Source organism: Podarcis filfolensis (assembly GCF_964270895.1).
Source record: "Podarcis filfolensis genome assembly, chromosome: 2".
NCBI classification, from domain to species: domain Eukaryota; kingdom Metazoa; phylum Chordata; class Lepidosauria; order Squamata; family Lacertidae; genus Podarcis; species Podarcis filfolensis.
This window is the reverse complement of record NC_139605.1, coordinates 93,172,464-93,191,613: the sequence shown is the minus strand read 5'-3', so window position 1 is coordinate 93,191,613 and position 19,150 is coordinate 93,172,464. Positions and strand designations below refer to the sequence as shown.

The 19,150-nt window shown below is 41.8% G+C and overlaps 1 protein-coding gene across 2 annotated transcripts in view; it reads left to right on the top strand.

Moving 5' to 3' along the window:
• The window catches only part of ASPSCR1 (ASPSCR1 tether for SLC2A4, UBX domain containing), a 66,095-nt gene that overhangs the window by 2,608 nt on the left and 44,337 nt on the right, over nt 1-19,150 (top strand). For both annotated transcript variants that reach the window (XM_083598368.1, XM_083598369.1), the window contains exons 3-4: nt 3,873-3,987; nt 13,619-13,719. In XM_083598368.1, the coding sequence (XP_083454494.1) occupies nt 3,873-3,987; nt 13,619-13,719 (216 nt within the window). The remainder of the gene's footprint in view (nt 1-3,872; nt 3,988-13,618; nt 13,720-19,150) is intronic.

The following is a 19,150-nucleotide window of genomic DNA, read 5'->3' as shown; positions in this document are numbered from 1 at the left end:
GAGCGGAGACGCAAACCCGGTTCCCCAGATTAGGAGTCTACCGCTCTTAACCACTACACCACACTGGCCACAGGATGCTGGGCTAGATAGACCCACTTCCCTGATGTGAAAACACAGTCACTAGTTCATTCAGAATGGAGATGGGGAACGGATGGACCACCAGATGTTGTTGGACTCTGCCTCTCATCAGCACCAACTAGCATGACCAGCGGTTAGGGATGATGGGCGTTGTACTTCAACAACCTCTAAATGGCCGCAGGTTCTCCCTCCCTGTTTTAGCAATAATATATCTTAATTCCATGCATGCTCACCAACTTCTCTAGGGATTTATAGCCCCAAATTCCAAGTATTTTGGCATAGTCGGTCTATGAAATAGGCACGTATTAATATCATTATTAATATTTCTTAGATGCCTTTCTCAGAGAACTCAAGGTGACTAACAAGAATACTAAAATATTTACAGTGCAAAATAAAACATTGAAATCCAATAATTTATCTATATAATACTAAAACCATACCACCCCACGAAAATTAACAAAATCTGGCAACAATATAATCAATAATTACAGGTGAATCAGAAAATGATTAATAAGAGCCCAGCTTTCAAATTTAGTTTTAAAAAAAGTGTTTCTCATGTAAAAAAAAAAAATCCCCACAATCCCCACAGTAGATTCCCTTTCATAGTTAGGGCAAAAAGCATCCCATTCTGGTTGGTGCAGGTGATGTTAAGAGGCATGGCAGTCTAAAGGAATATTAAGTTCCAAACTAAATATTCAGTTGCTCAATGGATGCTGGTAAGGCAGAAGGCTCTCTGTGCCTTTGTCACTTCATCAGTTATACTGTAATCCAGCAGTTTCAGCAAGCTTTGATACATGTGAAACCTTTGATGATAAATGGTATCACTGCTATGAGAAGATTGTTCATTCCTCCATGTTTTGGGAAGTACGGTAAATGTAGCTGCAGGTAGACCTGCTGTTAATGGTGTTGCTAGGGTTGTGTTTTCCTGCAGTTGAGTCACTGAGACAGTTAATACCCTTGTTATTGCAAGATCTCCTGCAATGCTTTTGCAAAGTTTTTTGCAGATAAAGTCGCTCAGATTCAGAAGAGGTAGACTCCACCGTGGGAGTCGGGCCAGGGTGGGAGAGTGCTAGAGTCCTGTCTAGTCATGTTACATGGGATCAATTCCAATCTGTTACCTCCGAGGATTGCTTGGACGAGTGAAACCGACCACCTTTCTCCTTGATCCTTGCCCATGCTGGCTAATAAAAGTGAGCCGGGAAGGGCTGTGCGATGGGCTCTGTGGGGTGATGAATGCTTCCCTCTGTGAGGGAGTCTTCCCAGACCCACTGAAAGAGGTGGTCATTAAACCGCTTCTTAAAAAAAACAACTTTAGACCCGGCCAATATGGCCAACTATTGCCCCGTCTCAAATCTACCATTCTTGGGCAAGGCGATTGAGCGGGTGGTTGCTGAACAACTCCAAGCACGCCTGGAGGATGCGGACCATTTAGATCCCTTCCAATCGGGATTCAAGCCTCACCATGAGACTGAAACTGCCTTGGTCGCGTTGGTCGATGATCTCTGGGGAGGGATATAAATAATAAATTGTTGTTGAAGCTGCAGCTATGGAGAGCCAAAGGCATTTACGTACCTGGGGTGGAAAATGGAAGTGGCATTGCCTTCACTTGAACTAGATCACAGGTCTAGAGAAAGCCATCTTGTGCATAACTAATGGATATGAATGGGAGCTATTCCAGATCCTGCTCATTTTAATGGGGCTCATGCAGGAACTGTCCTGATGGATTGTGCCTTATGGTTTTGACCTGTATGCCTCCTACTCTGCTGTCCTTTGGAACACTAAACATCTGCTGCCCACAGATGCCATCTCACTTTGCCTATGATAGCTGCGATGCAGAGTTAACTGTTGTGCTGCTATTTCATACAGGCCTCTAACAAAGGATTCCACTGACTCCCCAGGTCTCTGAACACTCTGGTGGAAACAGCCCCTCTCATAACTGACATCACACGGCACTGTGTGCAACTGGGTCATGCTGCTGTTCTAGACTATTCTTTTTACAACAAGCTGTTCCTCTATTAAGCAGCTGTTTGGGCCTGGGCCCCTCTCTGAAAATAAAAACACTGACAGTAGCGTTGCCTCTGCTTGTCACATGTATTTCAGCTCTTTCCAAATAGCAACTCCTGCAGCTTTTTTTCTATTTTCTATCCAAATGTTTTCCTGATATGAAAATGCTTGCACCTCTTTCCATTGCTTTACTCTACAGCTTCTAAGAGTGTGGCCCTTTGTATGCATATTCATAGTTTGTTGAGAGTTGGGTGGCTCCTGTTGTTCCTAGTCTTCAAACAAAAACATCCTGAAGGTCCCAGGCCACAGAGAGGTTAGACTGGCCTCAACTAGAGCCAGGGCTTTTTCGGCTGTGGCTCCAATCTGGTGGAACGCTCTGTCACAAGAGACTAGGGCCCTGCGGGACTTGACATCTTTCCGCAGGGCCTGCAAGACAGAGCTGTTCCACCAGGCCTTTGGTCAGGGCGCAGCCTGACTCCCTCCTTTGGCAATCTTCACAGAACTTTAGTCTAATGGTTGCCATCAATTTGAGTTGAATTAATTTTATAATGAAATGATTTTAGAATGTTGTACTACTTTATTGTAGTTAGCCACCCTGAGCCCGGCTTCGGCTGGGGAGGGCGGGCTATAAATAATAATAATAATAATAATAATAATTATTACTAAACTGTGTTAAATGAAGCAAGGGAGAAGGGGAAGTAAGTAGCTGACCTAATATTGTTGGCTTGAATCCAGGGGAGCATAGGGTTGAATGTCATGCAGTAGACCTTTCCTGCCTCTTCCTTCCAGCCACAGTCCTTGTGCCCTCTGAAAAGCAGCCCCTGCAGGTCAGAAAGCCTTCTAGAATGACATGGGATATGGCAAGTGCAGAGATGCTGCTGGAGAGGGATGTTAGTGGATATTGGAACCACCAATTGCACAAGTATAAATACCTCTGGATTCAAGCCATTGTTTCTGTGAGCATCAGTAACTAGTACTAATTGTTCCATGATATTCTGATTATGTTGGGGATATCTATGTGGAACCTAAAATCATGGTTGCACAAATCTACATGTTCTGTTTAGTACGCTATAAAATGTGGCAACAGAAAATAATATTTTAGGAGTACCTTTCAAGCATTACTGTGGTGCTGGGGAATTGCTTTTCTGTGGGTCCATCTCACAGCATTGTGGTAACATTTAAAGGCCCATAACCACATGAATGGTGCAAATTGTATAAATCCTTGTTGCCTGACCATGGCTAGGGAATGATGATATCATGCTAAGGACCTGTGTGGTTAGCACCCATGTGGTTTGGGGCCTTTAAATGTTATCACACTTAATTTAATTTAAGGAAGATTGTCGGGGGGGGGGTAGATTTAGAGATCACCTGTTTGGGGTAATTAATAAAGGACTTGGCTGGATCCTTAGATCCAGAGTGCAGGCTGAACACATTCTCCAGTAGTAAGAGAGCCCCAGCAGAGTTTAAAAATCACAAAATGTTTAGCAACAGTGAAGCATTAGGAATAAAGGCTGTTAGACCCTTTTAATATCCAGTCTAGTATGCTTACAGTGCTTCTCCATTTATCCCCCTCTTGTAGTGATCAGACCACACAGTTCTGTAGGTTTTAATGGATTTTACTTACAATTCCCTTCCTAAATGTCAGATTTATGTGTTATTCCATGCAGCAGCCAGAAGAACACAAGTAGAAATTATCGGGTTACAAAATACGGGGGTGGGGGGGAATCACTGATAAGTAGTCTGAATTAGTCTCAGGGCAAAAGGATATCATTAGACTGTTTCTTTTGCAGGTTTCAGAGGACTGTGCTGGATCTCTCTGTTCAATGGAGATTTGCCAACCTACCCAACAACGCCAAACTGGAGATGGTGCCAGTCTCTCGTAATAGAGCAGGAATTGAAACTACGGTAGGTTCTTTTCACTTTATAACACACTTCTAGCTCACATTCCAGCCGTGATCGTGGCAGGGTTTTGTCAGAGGGACGATGATAAGATATCCCCCTTCACAGGATTCTCAGCTTCCTTATGAACCTATATATGTTGCTTTGTTTTTAAAGCGAAATCTCAAGGCAAAGTGGAGGAACCTGCGACCCTCCAGATGCTGCTGGATTCCATCTAAGGCTTTTTGTACAAGATAAAGACAGGCACGATAAAGAAATCCCTCAGTTTCTCTAGGCAACTGTAAGTTGCCTCTCATTCACTGTCAACCTCTTCACCTTCTTTCTGTCAACTCATTTATAATCTTAAATGGAGTTGATAAAAGAAAGAGTGAGAGATGGCATAGTAGTAGTAGGACCTCAGTCCTTTTTAGAAAGCATATCATACACAGTGGTACCTCAGGTTAAGAACTTAATTAGTTCTGGAGGTCCGTTCTTAACCTGAAACTGTTCTTAACCTGAAGTACCACTTTAGCTAATGGGGCCCTCCTGCTGCTGCTGCGCCGCCCGAGCACGATTTCTGTTCTCATCCTGAAGCAAAGTTCTTAACCCGAGGTACTATTTCACGGTTAGCGGAGTCTGTAACCTGAAGCATCTGTAACCCGAGGTACCACTGTATTTCTCCGTAATTTTATTTTTAAAACTCATGTTCTTTGGTAATTACCGTCTGAAATAAGGCTTAGTCTGACCTGAATAAAGTTGCCAAAAGAGAAAGGGTTTGGCTTTCCTTGTCTGGGATATACTATATTGTACTGCGGTTCTTATCAGTTTTGTAAATGAAATTGGATCTCCTAAATGGTTCTAAATGGTTGACCTGGCTAATATTGCCATTAGATGCTGTGTGTCACTTAGATTTTCACGTATCAATAATAAAAGTGTTGGAAGAGTGATGAAAAAAATGGGAGAATGCACAGAAATTGGTTTGAAAAGGGCATTAATATTGCTTTAAAAGCATAGATTAAGCTTTGCTATGAAATGGTGATATATGTTTGACTTACAATGCAGTCCAATGTGTATTTACCCCAAAATAAATCCCATGGTATTCACTGGGGCTTAATTCTAGCTAAGTGTGAAACCCAAACAATATACTTTTTCAGGGATAGCAGTTCTGCTCTTAAAATCCCTAAAAGAAGGAAGTTATTTACCAAGGCCAACTATATTTTCTTTAAAAAAGAAGAAGCCCTAAAGACTTACAGAAATTGTATATACGACAATGAACAAATGAAGAACCAAGGCAAATCCTTTTCAGTGGAAATTTGCTGGAGCACACTAAACCAATTAAAGAATCATCAATTTATGGTCAGTTAGCCAACAACTTTTCATAAAATTAATTGGCTGAGAATGCAATGGAGAGAAATTGCATTTGTACTGGCAACGTGAGTCAGTTAAGCTTTTGATGAAGAAGTATTTGGAAGGCTCAGCTTTGTTCTCTAGGTAAATATCAAATGTTCTCTCTACTCTCGCCATGATGTTTGGAAATCACACCAACAGGATGGGACAGATGGATTAAATTTACTCCACTTGGCCCAGCACTGTGATGGTTGTGGGCAGGGTAGGTGGGTGAGGAAGCCACTCACCTGTTAGGATCCTGACAGACTCATACCCTGGAGAGACCTCTTCAGAGGAAGAGATTTGGGGGTTGCATGCAGCACCCTGTTCCCACCAAATACTTAAAGAAACCCATACCAGTCCCAAGGCAACCAGAAGAGCCCCATCTCAACGATGCCTCCTTTGCTTCCCCTTCAACCCTATCCCCCTTGATCTGCAGTTCTTCCCCATCATCCCCTGGGCCACAGGAGGAAGGGTGGTGGGAGAGCAGGTGGGAAGGCCTAACTTGCAAGGTAATCTTCTTGCCTTCCAGACAGCTCTGTTGGCAGGGTTCTACATGAAAGGAGGGATCTATTTGGGAGGAGTGGGGAGAAGACCCAACTGCAGGCTGTGACCCAGAAGAGGACCAGGGAGAGACGGGGACTATGTATGTCCCTCAGACTCCTCTGGACCTTTGATGGGTAAAGAGCTCCCTTCAGAGCTCCTCAGTGCTCCAGTTTCTGTGTTCCAGCTCCTAGCTCCAGACTCCTCAGTCCTTCAGCCTCCACACTGGTTCTGGTTGCAGACATTACCTTGGAATCGCACTTCTTCCTCTTGTGAGACACCATTGCTAGAAGCCTTTGGAGGTTGGAGCATCCATTCTTGTTTCCTGAGCCTAAGGCCTTCCAGCAATTGTACTGTGCCAGAGGGAGAAGAGGATCTTTGCAAATAAGGTAGTAGTGCTTGATTTTGGTAAAGGGCTGGCAAGCTGCTAACAGTGGTTTTGCAGGCTGGATTGAGTCATTGGGCTGTGGATTTGTAACCTGTATTTTATGTTGTAGCATTGGAAAGTTATCCCCCTTACCTAAGGGTTGTGGGCTTCAGACTTGGTAGTGTAGCTTTAGAACATCTGACGTCTGATTTTTTAGCTCTTGAAAAAATTATCAGATACATATTGTAATTTAAAAGAAATAACTCCCTCAGGAAACTAATCAATACTAGCAACTGAAGGATAGAACTAATTTAACAAAGCATATTATTTATTTATATTTACTTTTAGAGTGGAATGAATGGAACTAGATAGGGAAAATATATGGGGATTGATGTTTGTATATTTCAGAAATGTAAATGAATTCTCTGTGTATATCCTTTAAATGAATCCAGTGTCTAGCCTCCAGTAGTCAGTTGTTGAACTTAAGGAAGATATTGACTAAAACCACACATACATTTTTAGGTGGAGTGTTCAGGGGAAACTACTTCAAAAATAAGATATGTAATCCCAGAAACAGATTTAATTATTGACTCGGATATAAATAGTTAATCAACAGTTTAGTCCAGTTAATCCTAAATTATTAATTACAAAAGGAACATGTTTAATTAATATAAAAATATTGCTATTAAGACTCATTACTAATCCTTTATCAATAATTAATGGAGTTAGATTTTATCTGTTGGAAGTATTGAAACTGCTGCATTAAACCGAAAAGGGAGACAGGTCATGACTAAATAACTAGTTGCAGAAATCAAGATTTATCAGTTGAGTTAGTAACAAGGCTAAGCAATGCCTAATTCTGTTAATTCCAAACTATTACTATAAGGAATGTGACTCAGTTCATTAGAAGTGGTTTGTTAAAGTCTGTGAAAGAGCTTCTTGAACCGAAACTGACAATTCCAGAGGGCAGAGACAACCAGTGGGGGAGATGGGCAAGGAGTGGCATCTTTTTTTTTTTTTATGTGAGACTGAGGGCATTTTTTGGTTGAAGAATGGGATTTTAACGTGCTTTAAATAAATAAGCCCCTTGTGCCGACTCTTGGTTTGTTATGCTGTCAATACCGGTAATTAAATTATAAACCTTGACTGCTTTGTTGTCTGCAACTCCGGAAACTTTGTTGGGCTCCAGTTCCCATCAGCTTCAGCCGGCATAGCAAATAGGGATGCTGGGAATTCTAGTTAAACTGTATACAGTGATACCTCAGGTTAAGTACTTAATTCGTTCTGGAGGTCCGTTCTTAACCTGAAACTGTTCTTAACCTGAAGCACCACTTTAGTCAATGGGGCCTCCTGCTGCCGCCGCGCCGCCGCTGCATGATTTCTGTTCTCATCCTGAAGCAAAGTTCTTAACCCGAGGTAATATTTCTGGGTTAGCGGAGTGTGTAACCTGAAGCGTATGTAACCTGAGGTACCACTGTATGTCATTAAACTACCTTAACTTGAAAATTAGACACCTCAAAGGATGACCTTAAATTGTGTTGGCTGGCAATGGCCTGGGCGTGCCACATTAAACCATAGTTTAAAATGAGGAACCTGAGTAACCTTTGAGCCTCCAGATATTGTCCAGCTTCCATCAACTCCATCCAGCAAGGTCAATGGTGATAGATGATGGGAGTTGGATTTCAATGATATCTGGAGCGCCCAAGGTTCCCCAGCCCTGGTTTTGGGTCAATCTGTTGGGATTTGCTGCTTGAAAGCTTCTCTGTGATACTTCTCTCCCTGCTTCTGCTGCACTGTTGTGTCATCTGAACCTCAGCTTCTGGTTTGTTTCTCTCCAAACAAGCCGTGAGCGATAACCAAGGCTTATTCTTGGTTTCCCACTCATAGTTTGGGGGAATTAGGAGCCAGAATTCAGATGATACGACATGTTCGGCTGTGACATATTTATTATATCGTGTGGCAACAGTGGGAAAATACAGGAATCTCAGCTAATTCTCGTCCCAAACTATAGATAGCTGAAAACTGTGGCAAAATGTGAGCTACGAATTGGGGCAATATATATATTTAACGAAATGAGTATACTGCTTAATTGTAAGCAAATCTCCAAGCAGTTTATGAAAATCTGTTATTTCGCATTTGGTTTTGTTGGTTGGTTGGTTGGTTGCAAGGACCATAATATCGCATTCCAAAAGAGTTTTTAAATGGCTGCATAATTTCTGCAATTAATAATAATACCCTTTTAAAATGTGGGAGTTTTTTGGGGGGGTGGGGGGTTTATTGGGTTGTTGCTTTTATTATGATTATATATTTTGTGGTTTTATATTTTGATTTTGTTCCGTGAACCACCCTGAGACCTCTGGGTATAGGGCTGTATAGAGATTCAATAAATAAATAATAATAAAGATGTCTTCCTCTGTGGCTGCGATGCTAGGTGAAGTTATTTGTATATTATTTAATTTCTGAGACCCCCCTACTACGGGAAAATAGTCTCAAGGTGAGTTACAACATATACCGTATTGGCCTGAATATAAGCCACAACCAAATATAAGCCTCACCTTTAAAATTCACAGGGAAAAAGGAAAAAAGTCAATACCCGAATATAAGCTGCTCCCTTAAAATTACGCAGGCACTCACACCCGTTCCATTTTACCGTATGTCTGTTTCACCAGCAATATCGTAAAAAAACCAATTTTTGTAAGGTCGCAAATTTAAGTCGCACTTTAACTTTTCACGGTCGGAATTTCTACAAAGAGGTGTGGCTTACATTCAGGCCAATGTGGTAAATAATATATATTTTGTAATGTTTATTGTATTTCCCAGTGGCCTTTACATGAGCAAAATCAGCATACTATGTCCTATCTCCCAGTGTTAGTGCCTTCAACTGGTAAATAGTGATGGTGTAACTGAATAATTTGTAGCTTTGATAGCATGATGAAAACACAGGATATGTACATCCTGACTGGAAGCAAGCTGTGAAATTTTCTAGACCACAACTGTTAAGAACTGTCCTCTTTAATTCATGTCCTCTTTATTGAATTTGGGTCCACATCTTCTTTCTTTCTGGCTTTTGAAATACATGTACGTAAGGCAATGAACGCAGATTCCTCAGTAGTCAGGGGAAGTGTACTGTTACAAAGAACTAACGCAGCACTTTAGCCGTTCATCAGTCTTGTACTCGTGTGTTTGTAAACTTAGAAACTAATTGGCATGGCTCTCTGTTTGCTGGATAAAAAGATTAATATTTATACGTAGCTTGGGATTTCTGTGAAGTTTTCATTTAATTGCCTGAATATGACTTTCGTGTCATGACTGGCTTTGAACTGCTGCCTAAAAAACTGATGCAATTGGCAGAGTCAATTTCTGGGCAAGAGTCTTCTAGCCCGGTGATGTCAGTTGTCGGCACCCTTATGCAGCCAAGGATAATCCAGAGGCTGGTCTTGGGCAATGAAGAAACAGGGAAAGCCATGACAGTGATAGGATGAAACTACTTTGGCCCTTGCGCTTAGTGTCTGAAGCTCTGCTTCCTAGGGGCGTGCTGCTGGCTCCAAGCAGGTCACATCTCTCGGTCATGGTGCAATCATACCCTGCCAATGAAAGCACTAGGGCATGTTGGATTTTATGGTGTATAGGGTTTACTTTTAAAAAAAACTCTTGTTAAAATCTTGGAAGGATTTTGTTGTGTCTGTCTCTTTCCCCAGAACCCTTGGATGCTTCGGTGATGAGGCCTATGTGCAGAATGAGTTCAGTGGGATGGTGGTTCAGCGCTCTTGCCCCATTGCCAACTCTGGAGATTTCATTGGTGTTTTCTCAAAGAATTTGCTTGTTAAAAAGAGCGTTTTGCCCTCCCAGTTACAGTGAAAGCTATCATAAAAAGAACACAAATTCTGTGTTCGCAGGAGTTGCTTGTTGTTGAATGTTTGTAGACGTCATTGGACCACCCCTGCATGTCATTTACTTGCTCAGGCTTTCAGATTGCAGTTGATAGTGTGGATGGTTCTCAGATCCATGGCTTAGGAGGGAAAAGTTCTGTTCTCCATAAAGGAGATTTTTCTTGCCCATGTCAGTTGCACAGTTGCACAGTTATTTAAGTCAAGCATTATTTTATATCACAAAAATCCAGGGGCTGAGTTGACCATGTGGCGTGTCAGATGAAGAGTGTTCTTAAATGGAAATTAGGTTTGTGCTGGTCAGAAGTGCTTGCAGTTTCTGACCAAACTTCCTCCATGATGGCTTCTCCCAAAGGGAACTTTTGACTGACCTTCCCTTTATCGTTTTGTCCATGACTGCCTTGGTCAGACGCAGCCCTTTTTGAACTATGGCTGCCTCCTTCTGTTTTGGATCTACCAGTTGGCCATTTTTAACATTGTGCAAGTGAAATTCCTTGCTGAAGAAGTAATTAATTTACATTGGAAGCATTCAGCTTTTCTTTTTTCCCTTTTTTAAAATTTGCTTTTTATTGAAATTTTATTGAAAAACAAAAGACATACAACAGAGGGAAAATAAACAGACAAAAATAAAAAAGAAAACACTCTTATTAATCAATTATAAGTATCATCCACTTATTTACACAACGTTAACACACGTCTTGACTTCCCTCCTATCCTGTTGCGGTTTTCTTACATCTTTTCTTCTCCTGCAGTTTCTAACTCTGTGATTTACGCATAGCAAGGTTTATGTTAGGCCTACTGTAGTTTTTAATTTGTTACAATTACTTTCAATGTACTTCACAAATTTACTCCATTCTTCAATAAACTTTGTTTCTTTTTGATGTCTAATTTTGTTTGTCATTCTTGCTAATTCTGCATATTCAAATAATTTTGTTTGCCAATCTATAATTGTGGGAGTCTCTGCTGATTTCCAGTTTTGAGCTATCAATATCCTGGCTGCCGTTGTCGCATACTGAAATAAATTCTGGTCTTCTCTTTTAATTTCATCTCCGATTATTCCTAAGAGGAATGCCTCTGGTCTTTTTAAGAAGGTGTACCTAAAGATTTTTTTTAGTTCATTATATATGAGCTCCCAAATTTTTTAAATTTTGTCACACGCCCACCACATATGGTAAAAATCGCCTTCCTTCTGCTTACATCTCCAACACATTTTATTTCCACTTTTATACATTTTATCTAATTTTACCGGTGTGATGTACCAATGATACATCATTTTTTCCAAATTTTCTCTTAACGTGACACATACTGTAAATTTCATTCCTCTGTTCCATAACCTCTCCCACTTGTCATACTCTATGTTGTGTCCAATGTCCATGGCCCATTTTATCATTACCTCCTTTACCAATTCCTCTTTTGTGTCCCATTCTAACAACAGATTATACATCTTAGCTAAGAGTTTAGTTTTCCCTTCTAACACTTCTATCTGATATCTAGATTTTTTCTCGTTCATCCCCAATTTTTTATCCTCATTCCAAAGTGCATTTATCTGATGATATTGCAGCCAACCTGTCAATCTATCTTTCAGTTCGTCATATGATTTAATCTTCCAACCTTTTCCAGCTTTAATCAATATGTCTTCATACATTAACCTTTTCGCTTCCATGTTCACTTTTTTATTGTTAAAATATCTGTCGGAGATAACCACCAAGGGGTATTTTTTTCCAAAAAAATCTTATTTCCCCCCCAAATTTCAAGCAATGCACCTCTGAAAATATGGTTGGAAAATCCTTTATGAACCTTTCCTTTGTTGAGCCACAAGCAAGCATGCCAACCATATCTATTGTTGAAGCCTTCTAGATCTAACAAATCCAAATTCTCCAGGGTGATCCATTCTTTAAGCCAACACAGGCTGGATGCCTCATAATATAATCTTAGCTTTTCTTAATTCTGCTTTCAGAGTGAGAAAGAAATCTACCTCTGAATGAACGTGTTTCAGGTCAGGTTTTTGGACGGGTTGTTTTCCCCAGTGGCTACGAGATTTAAAGTTGCCTGTGACAGGATCCCAGGATCATGTGCAGTGGTGAGAACAGATCTAAAGTGTAAAATAACTTTCCCTTAGACATAGGGAAGCTAATTATTCAGTGTCTTTAGACTTCAGATGAGATCTAGCCTAGTGAGAAGAAGAGCTATTTTGAATAAGATACCTTATCATGAGTTCTAAGGAACTTATACATGGGAGAAAACATATCTTATTGTGTGTGCCTGCACACAAACTCCTATGGATATTGGGATATCTCTACAAGGATTTCTTGGTGGCATTCCTTTGTTTGTTATCCCACCCTAATGCTCTTTTGTCCTTAGTTGTGGATCCCTGTGATTATGCCAAATGTCCTCTTGTTTCTGACTTAACATAGTGAGACCGAGCTGTCTTTGCCCATGAAAAAGAAAACTTAATTAACATATATTGTGTCTGCAGCCGTGCCTAACTACCAAGCCAATAGAACTATCTGGCAAAAACAGATGTGAACACACACAAAAAACTGTTGGCCAAACATGCACATGCTTGCTGTTGTGACTACCTTTTATTGGAAATTATTTTATAGTAGAGTAGACATGCAAACTGGAGGAGCTCTTAAGTCTGCACAACCCTCTATGAGAGTTACCCACAAACGTTAATAGTCCAGTTTCGTAGCTACCCTAAGGAACTCTGTTTGTGATCCAGTCTTTTTATATCTCCCTATTTTCCGTGGAGCCAAGGAGGTAATTGCATATATGAAGAAACTCAAACACCTCTGATTATTGCTCATTTGAAGTATGTCAAAGTCCAGCCACATTGTGTATAGCAGCATTGACCCCAGGTGATGAAGCTGATATCCAAGTACTGTAAACACCCAAGTTCATATAACTTTCCATTCTGCACTCCTGCTGCCATTCTTTTCAGGACCAGTCAGGATGCAGTTGAATGCAGATGGGTCAAGATTAGCTATTGTAAACAGGCTTTTTTGAATCAGGAACACTTCCAATCATAGAATGATAGAGTTCCCATGGAATAACTTGATTCTCTCCTTGATTCTCCCCGATGTTCTACTTTTCTGCACAGGCGTCCATTGACAAATATCATCCCTCACTTGAAGTATGAAGTAGTGCAGTCCATGGACTCTGCAGTGTGGTTTTGTTCAAAATATAGTTCTGCCATCTAAGTCTTGTATGCATGTCTCTAGAGAGACAATAATGGAACTGCAATTTGATCCACATGATCTGTTTGGTTTTTTGGGTCACTGTATGTGCTGATATCTATTGGTCTGAAGCATTAGTCAAAATTCTGGATGGGGAGGTCAGGATACAGTTGGCCTGACATGATCCTGGATGGCTGACTTGCCAGATGTGACCTTAAGCAACTTGTCAAATACTGTTCTGCCATTAGTTATTTGGGACATATATATTCTGTTCTAATTCCCTGGGTTCTACCTCCTAGGTACGGATTGTGCTGCAGCTGGATGATTGCTCTAGGCTCCAAGACACGTTTTGCTCCAGTCAGACCTTGTGGGATATTCTTAACCACTTTGCACAGACCAGGTGAGTGCAGACAGAGAGCGATGAGAGAGAAATGTTTCAGAAAGCTGAAGATGAAAAGCACAGACGGTTAAGATGTCATGAATGAATAGCTTCTGTGCTGCTACTTGAATAAGGCTCCACTAATGAATACTTTTCAGATTAATGACTGTATTTAATATGATTGTTATGCTTCATAGCTCTTTGTTCACTATTTGCTCACTAATGACAGTTGCTTTGGGCAGGACTGGGTTATACTGCAAATGGGATCACCTTTCATCATTGTCCTGGAACTTGGATTCATTCAGGGCAAAAACTGCTAGTTTGCTTTAAGGAAGTTGGAATCACTCAGTGGCGTAGCGTGGGGGGTGCAGGGGGGGCCGGCCGCACCGGGCGCAACATCTGGGGTTAGGGCAAATCCACGGGTTAGGGGGCGCAAATTACTTGCCTTGCCCCGGGTGCTGACAACCCACGCTACGCCACTGGAATCACTGCTTAAAAGCGGGGGTTCAGCAATGGAAGCGGATGATAGCTCAGTCTGCATTTGAGGAGAATAATGCTGGCAAGAGAGTATTGGTTAACTACTTTGCCATTTTCAGACTTCTTATCCTCTTTCCTGTCTCGTTTAGCTCCCAGCAGAAAGACGGGAAGATACACCACTAGGTCCAAACTACTCATTACACACCAAGGCATGTAACTGCAGCCCGATGGCCTTTCTGTGTGTTAACAGATACTATGGAAGGGTTAAGCTGAGAAGTGGTGAGGGAAGGGAGCAGCTAGCCCTTTCCTACCTAACCTATCAGTTCCTTGCTTCAAATCACCCCTCCCTGCCCATAGTGTTTAAAATGTAGCCATCAGTTCTCATGCATTCAGAAGAACAAACGAGTACTCAAAATTAGGTAGAGTGTGTGTGCACGCACATTCACACCCCCTACCCAGTTTAAGTCCTCATGTGCTCTTTTGAGCACTTGAAGAGGACTTGTGCCTTTGTCCAAACATACCGTTTTATGTCTCATTAAAGTGCCTCTTTTCCTCTGCTGCTTCTTTGCTACCTCTTGCACACTTCCAAAGCAGCTTTTCATACACCCACACACCCTGTTAAGCCGTGTATGCGTGTGTGTGTTTTCTCCAGGGGTACTTCTTCACGGTCAGTTTATTGTGCCATTAACATGCATTTTGTTTCTCAATGACTGTACATTGTTCGCATGTCTGTGTGTGCCTCCCTCAGTATCCTTTGAACTGCTGCTCCAGACACAACATTTTTTATCTAGGATGATGTGATTTTTTTCACCAGGAGGGTACATTTGCTGCTGTTTTGGTTGCTCTATGAAATGTGGTTGCACAAGTGCCACGAGCTATTGTGCCGTATGACTGGCGAGACAAACACAACTTCCTTTCTCTTCCCACCCCACCCCCAACACAGTGTTTTATTTCAGTCTTCAGTGGTTGTATGCTCCTGCTCCCCCCCCCATTTTTCATTTAAAAAATCATTTATATTCAAAAGTAATAAAACAATAGAAATGACATATTTAATGAAAAGAAAGCAAAGGGAAAGAGAAATTAAAACCCAGCCGTTCTTGTGTACATTTCACAAGTTGAGTAACAGTATCATCATGTTATTCATAGTTATATTTTTTAATGATCCCTTTTTTGTTTTTGTTTGTTAGAAGGGTTGTATTGTATGCAATCCCATATGCACAGATGGGATTGAAAGGGGATGTGTAAGAGAATTGTGCCATGGCTAGAACTTGATTGAGCACACTTTTGACTGTGCAGAGAAGTTCCAAGCATGCTTGCAGCTCATAGTGTTGACTGAATGGGCTTTTTCAAACCTTTGCTGAGTTATGGTTATAGTGGAGAAAGGCCTTGTTCTAACCTGGAAGCAGTCTACACTTCCAATATAGCATCTCTGTATTAGAAAGCTTCTGTGAGGGTTTGCCTCCCTCTTGCTGCAGCCTACATTTAGTGCTTTCCTTCTTCCTGAAGAGGATTCAAGAACAAAAGGTGCTCTTTCAAACCAAAAATGTCAAACGAATGATCCATACTCCAAGACAATTTTGTTGCTTAACTTTTTTTCTTTTTTGTGGCATGGAAGGCTGAACTTCATAAATCAAGGGCGATTGCTACAAATTCTATTGGAGCGTCTTTAACACTCTCTCCCCCCCCCCCCAAATCACATTCACTTATTAGGCAAATCTTCTAACACTTGGGAAGGGGCTCTCAGCCTCGTACGGTTTCTGTCATCTCTGCTTCTTGAATTCGTTCCAAGTTCTCTTTCTGATCCAATGGGAGCTCTTGGCTCCCGTTCTATTTAAAGGTCTTTTTCCGTAGTCCACGTGCTGTGTTGTAGGATTGTGTAATTGGCGGTTGTTTCTTTCGGGCTCAGAAACCATTCCAACAATCATCTAAAGGAGTCATCGACCTACTGTCGTACCAGGACTTCTAAAGCTGAAATGATAGAACTACCAGGAAAGGGGTGGGTGGGCCAGCTTGGACTCTGGTATGAATAACAACAAGCAGATGAGTGCTATTTCTTTGCCAGCTAGTGGATTTGCAGTCTCTGTATTCCTGCCCACCCCCCTCCCGCCCGACACATTGGAGACATTAACCTCGCAAGTAATACTGTTTATGTCTATCTGCATCGTTGTGTGACTGCCACAAAGCACTCCTAATTTCAGACGTTTACAAAAGATATACCTGTTAGCCCTTCCTCCATGTGCTGGCTCACATCTAATGGCTTTATTGTACACAGTGCACACCACACTCTGTAGAAACCCCCAACTAGGGATTACCTCGGATCCGCTTGGCAGTCTTCTTCTGTAGTTCAGCCCCTACTGATGGATCTGTGTAAAGATTGTTCTGTTTGTTAAAGGTAAAGGGACCCCTGACCATTAGGTCCAGCCATGGCCGACTCTGGGATTGCAGCGCTCATCTCGCTTTACTGGCCGAGGGAGCCGGCGTACAGCTTCCGGGTCATGTGGCTAGCATGACTAAGCCGCTTCTGGCGAACCAGAGCAAGCAGCGCTCGGAAACGCCGTTTACCTTCCCGCCGGAGCAGTACCCATTTATCTGCTTGCACTTTGACGTGCTTTCGAACTGCTAGATTGGCAGGAGCAGGGACCGAGCAACAGGAGCTCACCCCGTCGCGGGGATTCGAACCACTGACCTTCTGATCGGCAAGTCCTAAGCTCTGTGCTTTAACCCACAGCGCCACCCGCGTCTGTTTATTACCATACACAAATTCCCTCAGGCCTTACTTTGCTGACTCTTATTAGGAATTTACCTGACCATGCAAATGCTCAAAGTGTTGGAAGGGGGCGGGGGGGTGCATGCAAGCCCCGTCCTTAATATCTTCCTGTGTGTTGCCCCCCAGTCCCTGGGCTTCCCCATGCTTGTATGGAAAAGATCTGTAGGAAACCTCTGTTTGCGTTTGCTTGATTGTGTGTGTTTGTGAGTAGACTCCTTGCAATCAGGGAGCCTGTTCTACTTGCCTTCACACAAGCATGAGTAAAAGCCTCCTGCAGACCTTCTGCTCTCACTGCCAGGGAAGGTTGAGGACACCGTGGTGTACACGGGGGTGCTGGTGGTGGAGCTTGTAGAGTAGGGGTCAGTGCGTGAGATGAGAAGCAAAGTAGACTTGTTCCCGTCACGATAACCCATGATTTAGTGTGAACTCCAAATGCATCTTGACATGCAGAATTTGTCATGGATTATGCTATGATTATGAAATCTTTAAGCCGTCATCTCCCGTACTTTATCATGGGATATATACTTCTGTTTCCTGAATTAAAATTGAAAACGCAGCTAATTCTTAAAGCTCTTAGTGTACACAAGAATAGCCACACTTGGAGGAGTTCCTGAGTTGTTGATCTGGGCCTTCTTCCTGAAAATAACATCTGGCCTCCTCTGACTTCAGGTAATTCTGCTATGTGTCTCCATCAGAAGTCACTTCACATGCAAAGGCTCAGTAAAACTAATCACCTTCAACAGAGGCTGATTGGAAGGAGATGAGACTGGAGCAGTGAATTATAGAAAAGATGTAGCAGGGTTCTTTTGGTGAAAAGTTGGGCTCACAAAAGCCTTTCATTATTTAACTTGTGTGACATGCTGCCAGTTCTATGGCACCACATCAGCGTGCCTCAGCACACAAAGCATGAGAGGTACTCCTCAAAGCTCTGAAATTGGGAAACTACCTTATACAGACCATCCAGATGACATTCTATTACATCTTCCATAGTTTCTGTGCTGTAGGGAAGTATTGTAGCTTCTATAGCTTTTTTAAATTTTTATTTTTACCCCCACTAGTGTTTAAAGCTTTTCAACTCTTGCTCTACGACTTTTATAGCACATCATACCTATCTTCCTAGAAACTTGTTTTGTCTATTGCATCTGTCGGGTCTCGATGCCACAAAACTGTTCATGTTTCAAAATATTTTTCCTTCCAGAGTTCTGTGACGTATAAGAAATTCACTGGAAGGGCAATACAAAACATTCCCCCTGCTCTTGGTTTTGTGGCATGCTGTCATCTTATTTCATGAGCTAATGTTATTTTGAAGAACTCTGTGTATGGAAAATCCTACTTCAGTATCAATGATTTTGGGGGTCCTACTAGTTTTTTTAATTTGTTGCTTGAATACTGAATTGATTCCAGGGCATCTGCTCAACTCTTGGGGAGGCTCTAACTGTATTTCAAAAGGCTGCATTTAATTTAAAATTTTTATTGGTTTTTTTCCCTAGCCTAATTTGGTTGGCTTCTGATCATAAAGCAGAATACAAGTTTACTCTGTTCATGCTGCTGGTGTCACATGTTGTTGCTGTCTTTTCTCTTTGGAAGCCTGCTATTTACTTAAATTTATGTTCCCTCCTTTTGCCATAGGCATACATTTCTTCTTCTGTCCCTTACAAGTGATCCCACTGAAGTTGGGAATCTGCTTGCTTATTTTGGAGGATTTATTGCACACTTCTTATTCCCGTTTCCTTCTCTTAAAGTAGTGGGGAAGTTTCGTCTTCACACTGCTTCCTCTCCCTGCCCTACGTCCTCTCTCTCTTGATCATTTCATGAAGTGGCAGGATGTATATATTTATAAATTTTGGGTCTGATGTTGCTTTCAGAGAATTTCGGAAGCTCTTAAAATTTGGAGAGTAGTGCTTGCTGGCCAATGATGTGGCTAGGCTGGTGCCACTACTTTGGTCCTTAAACGTGTTTAATAGAGAACTCTCTCTCTAAAAAGAAATACATGAAATACTAGTAAAACTCATCTTAAGAACTAAAATTGTGGTCTTACCTAGGGGCAGGGCCATGGCTCAGTGATGGAGCAGACTCTTTACATGAATAAGTGTCTAGGTGCCCATTTAAAACAAACTAACAGATTTTGGGTACCATGATCCAGAGATCCTTGGAGAGCTGCTGCCAGTCTGAGTGAGTTAGATAGGCCACTGGTCTGACTTGGTCTTT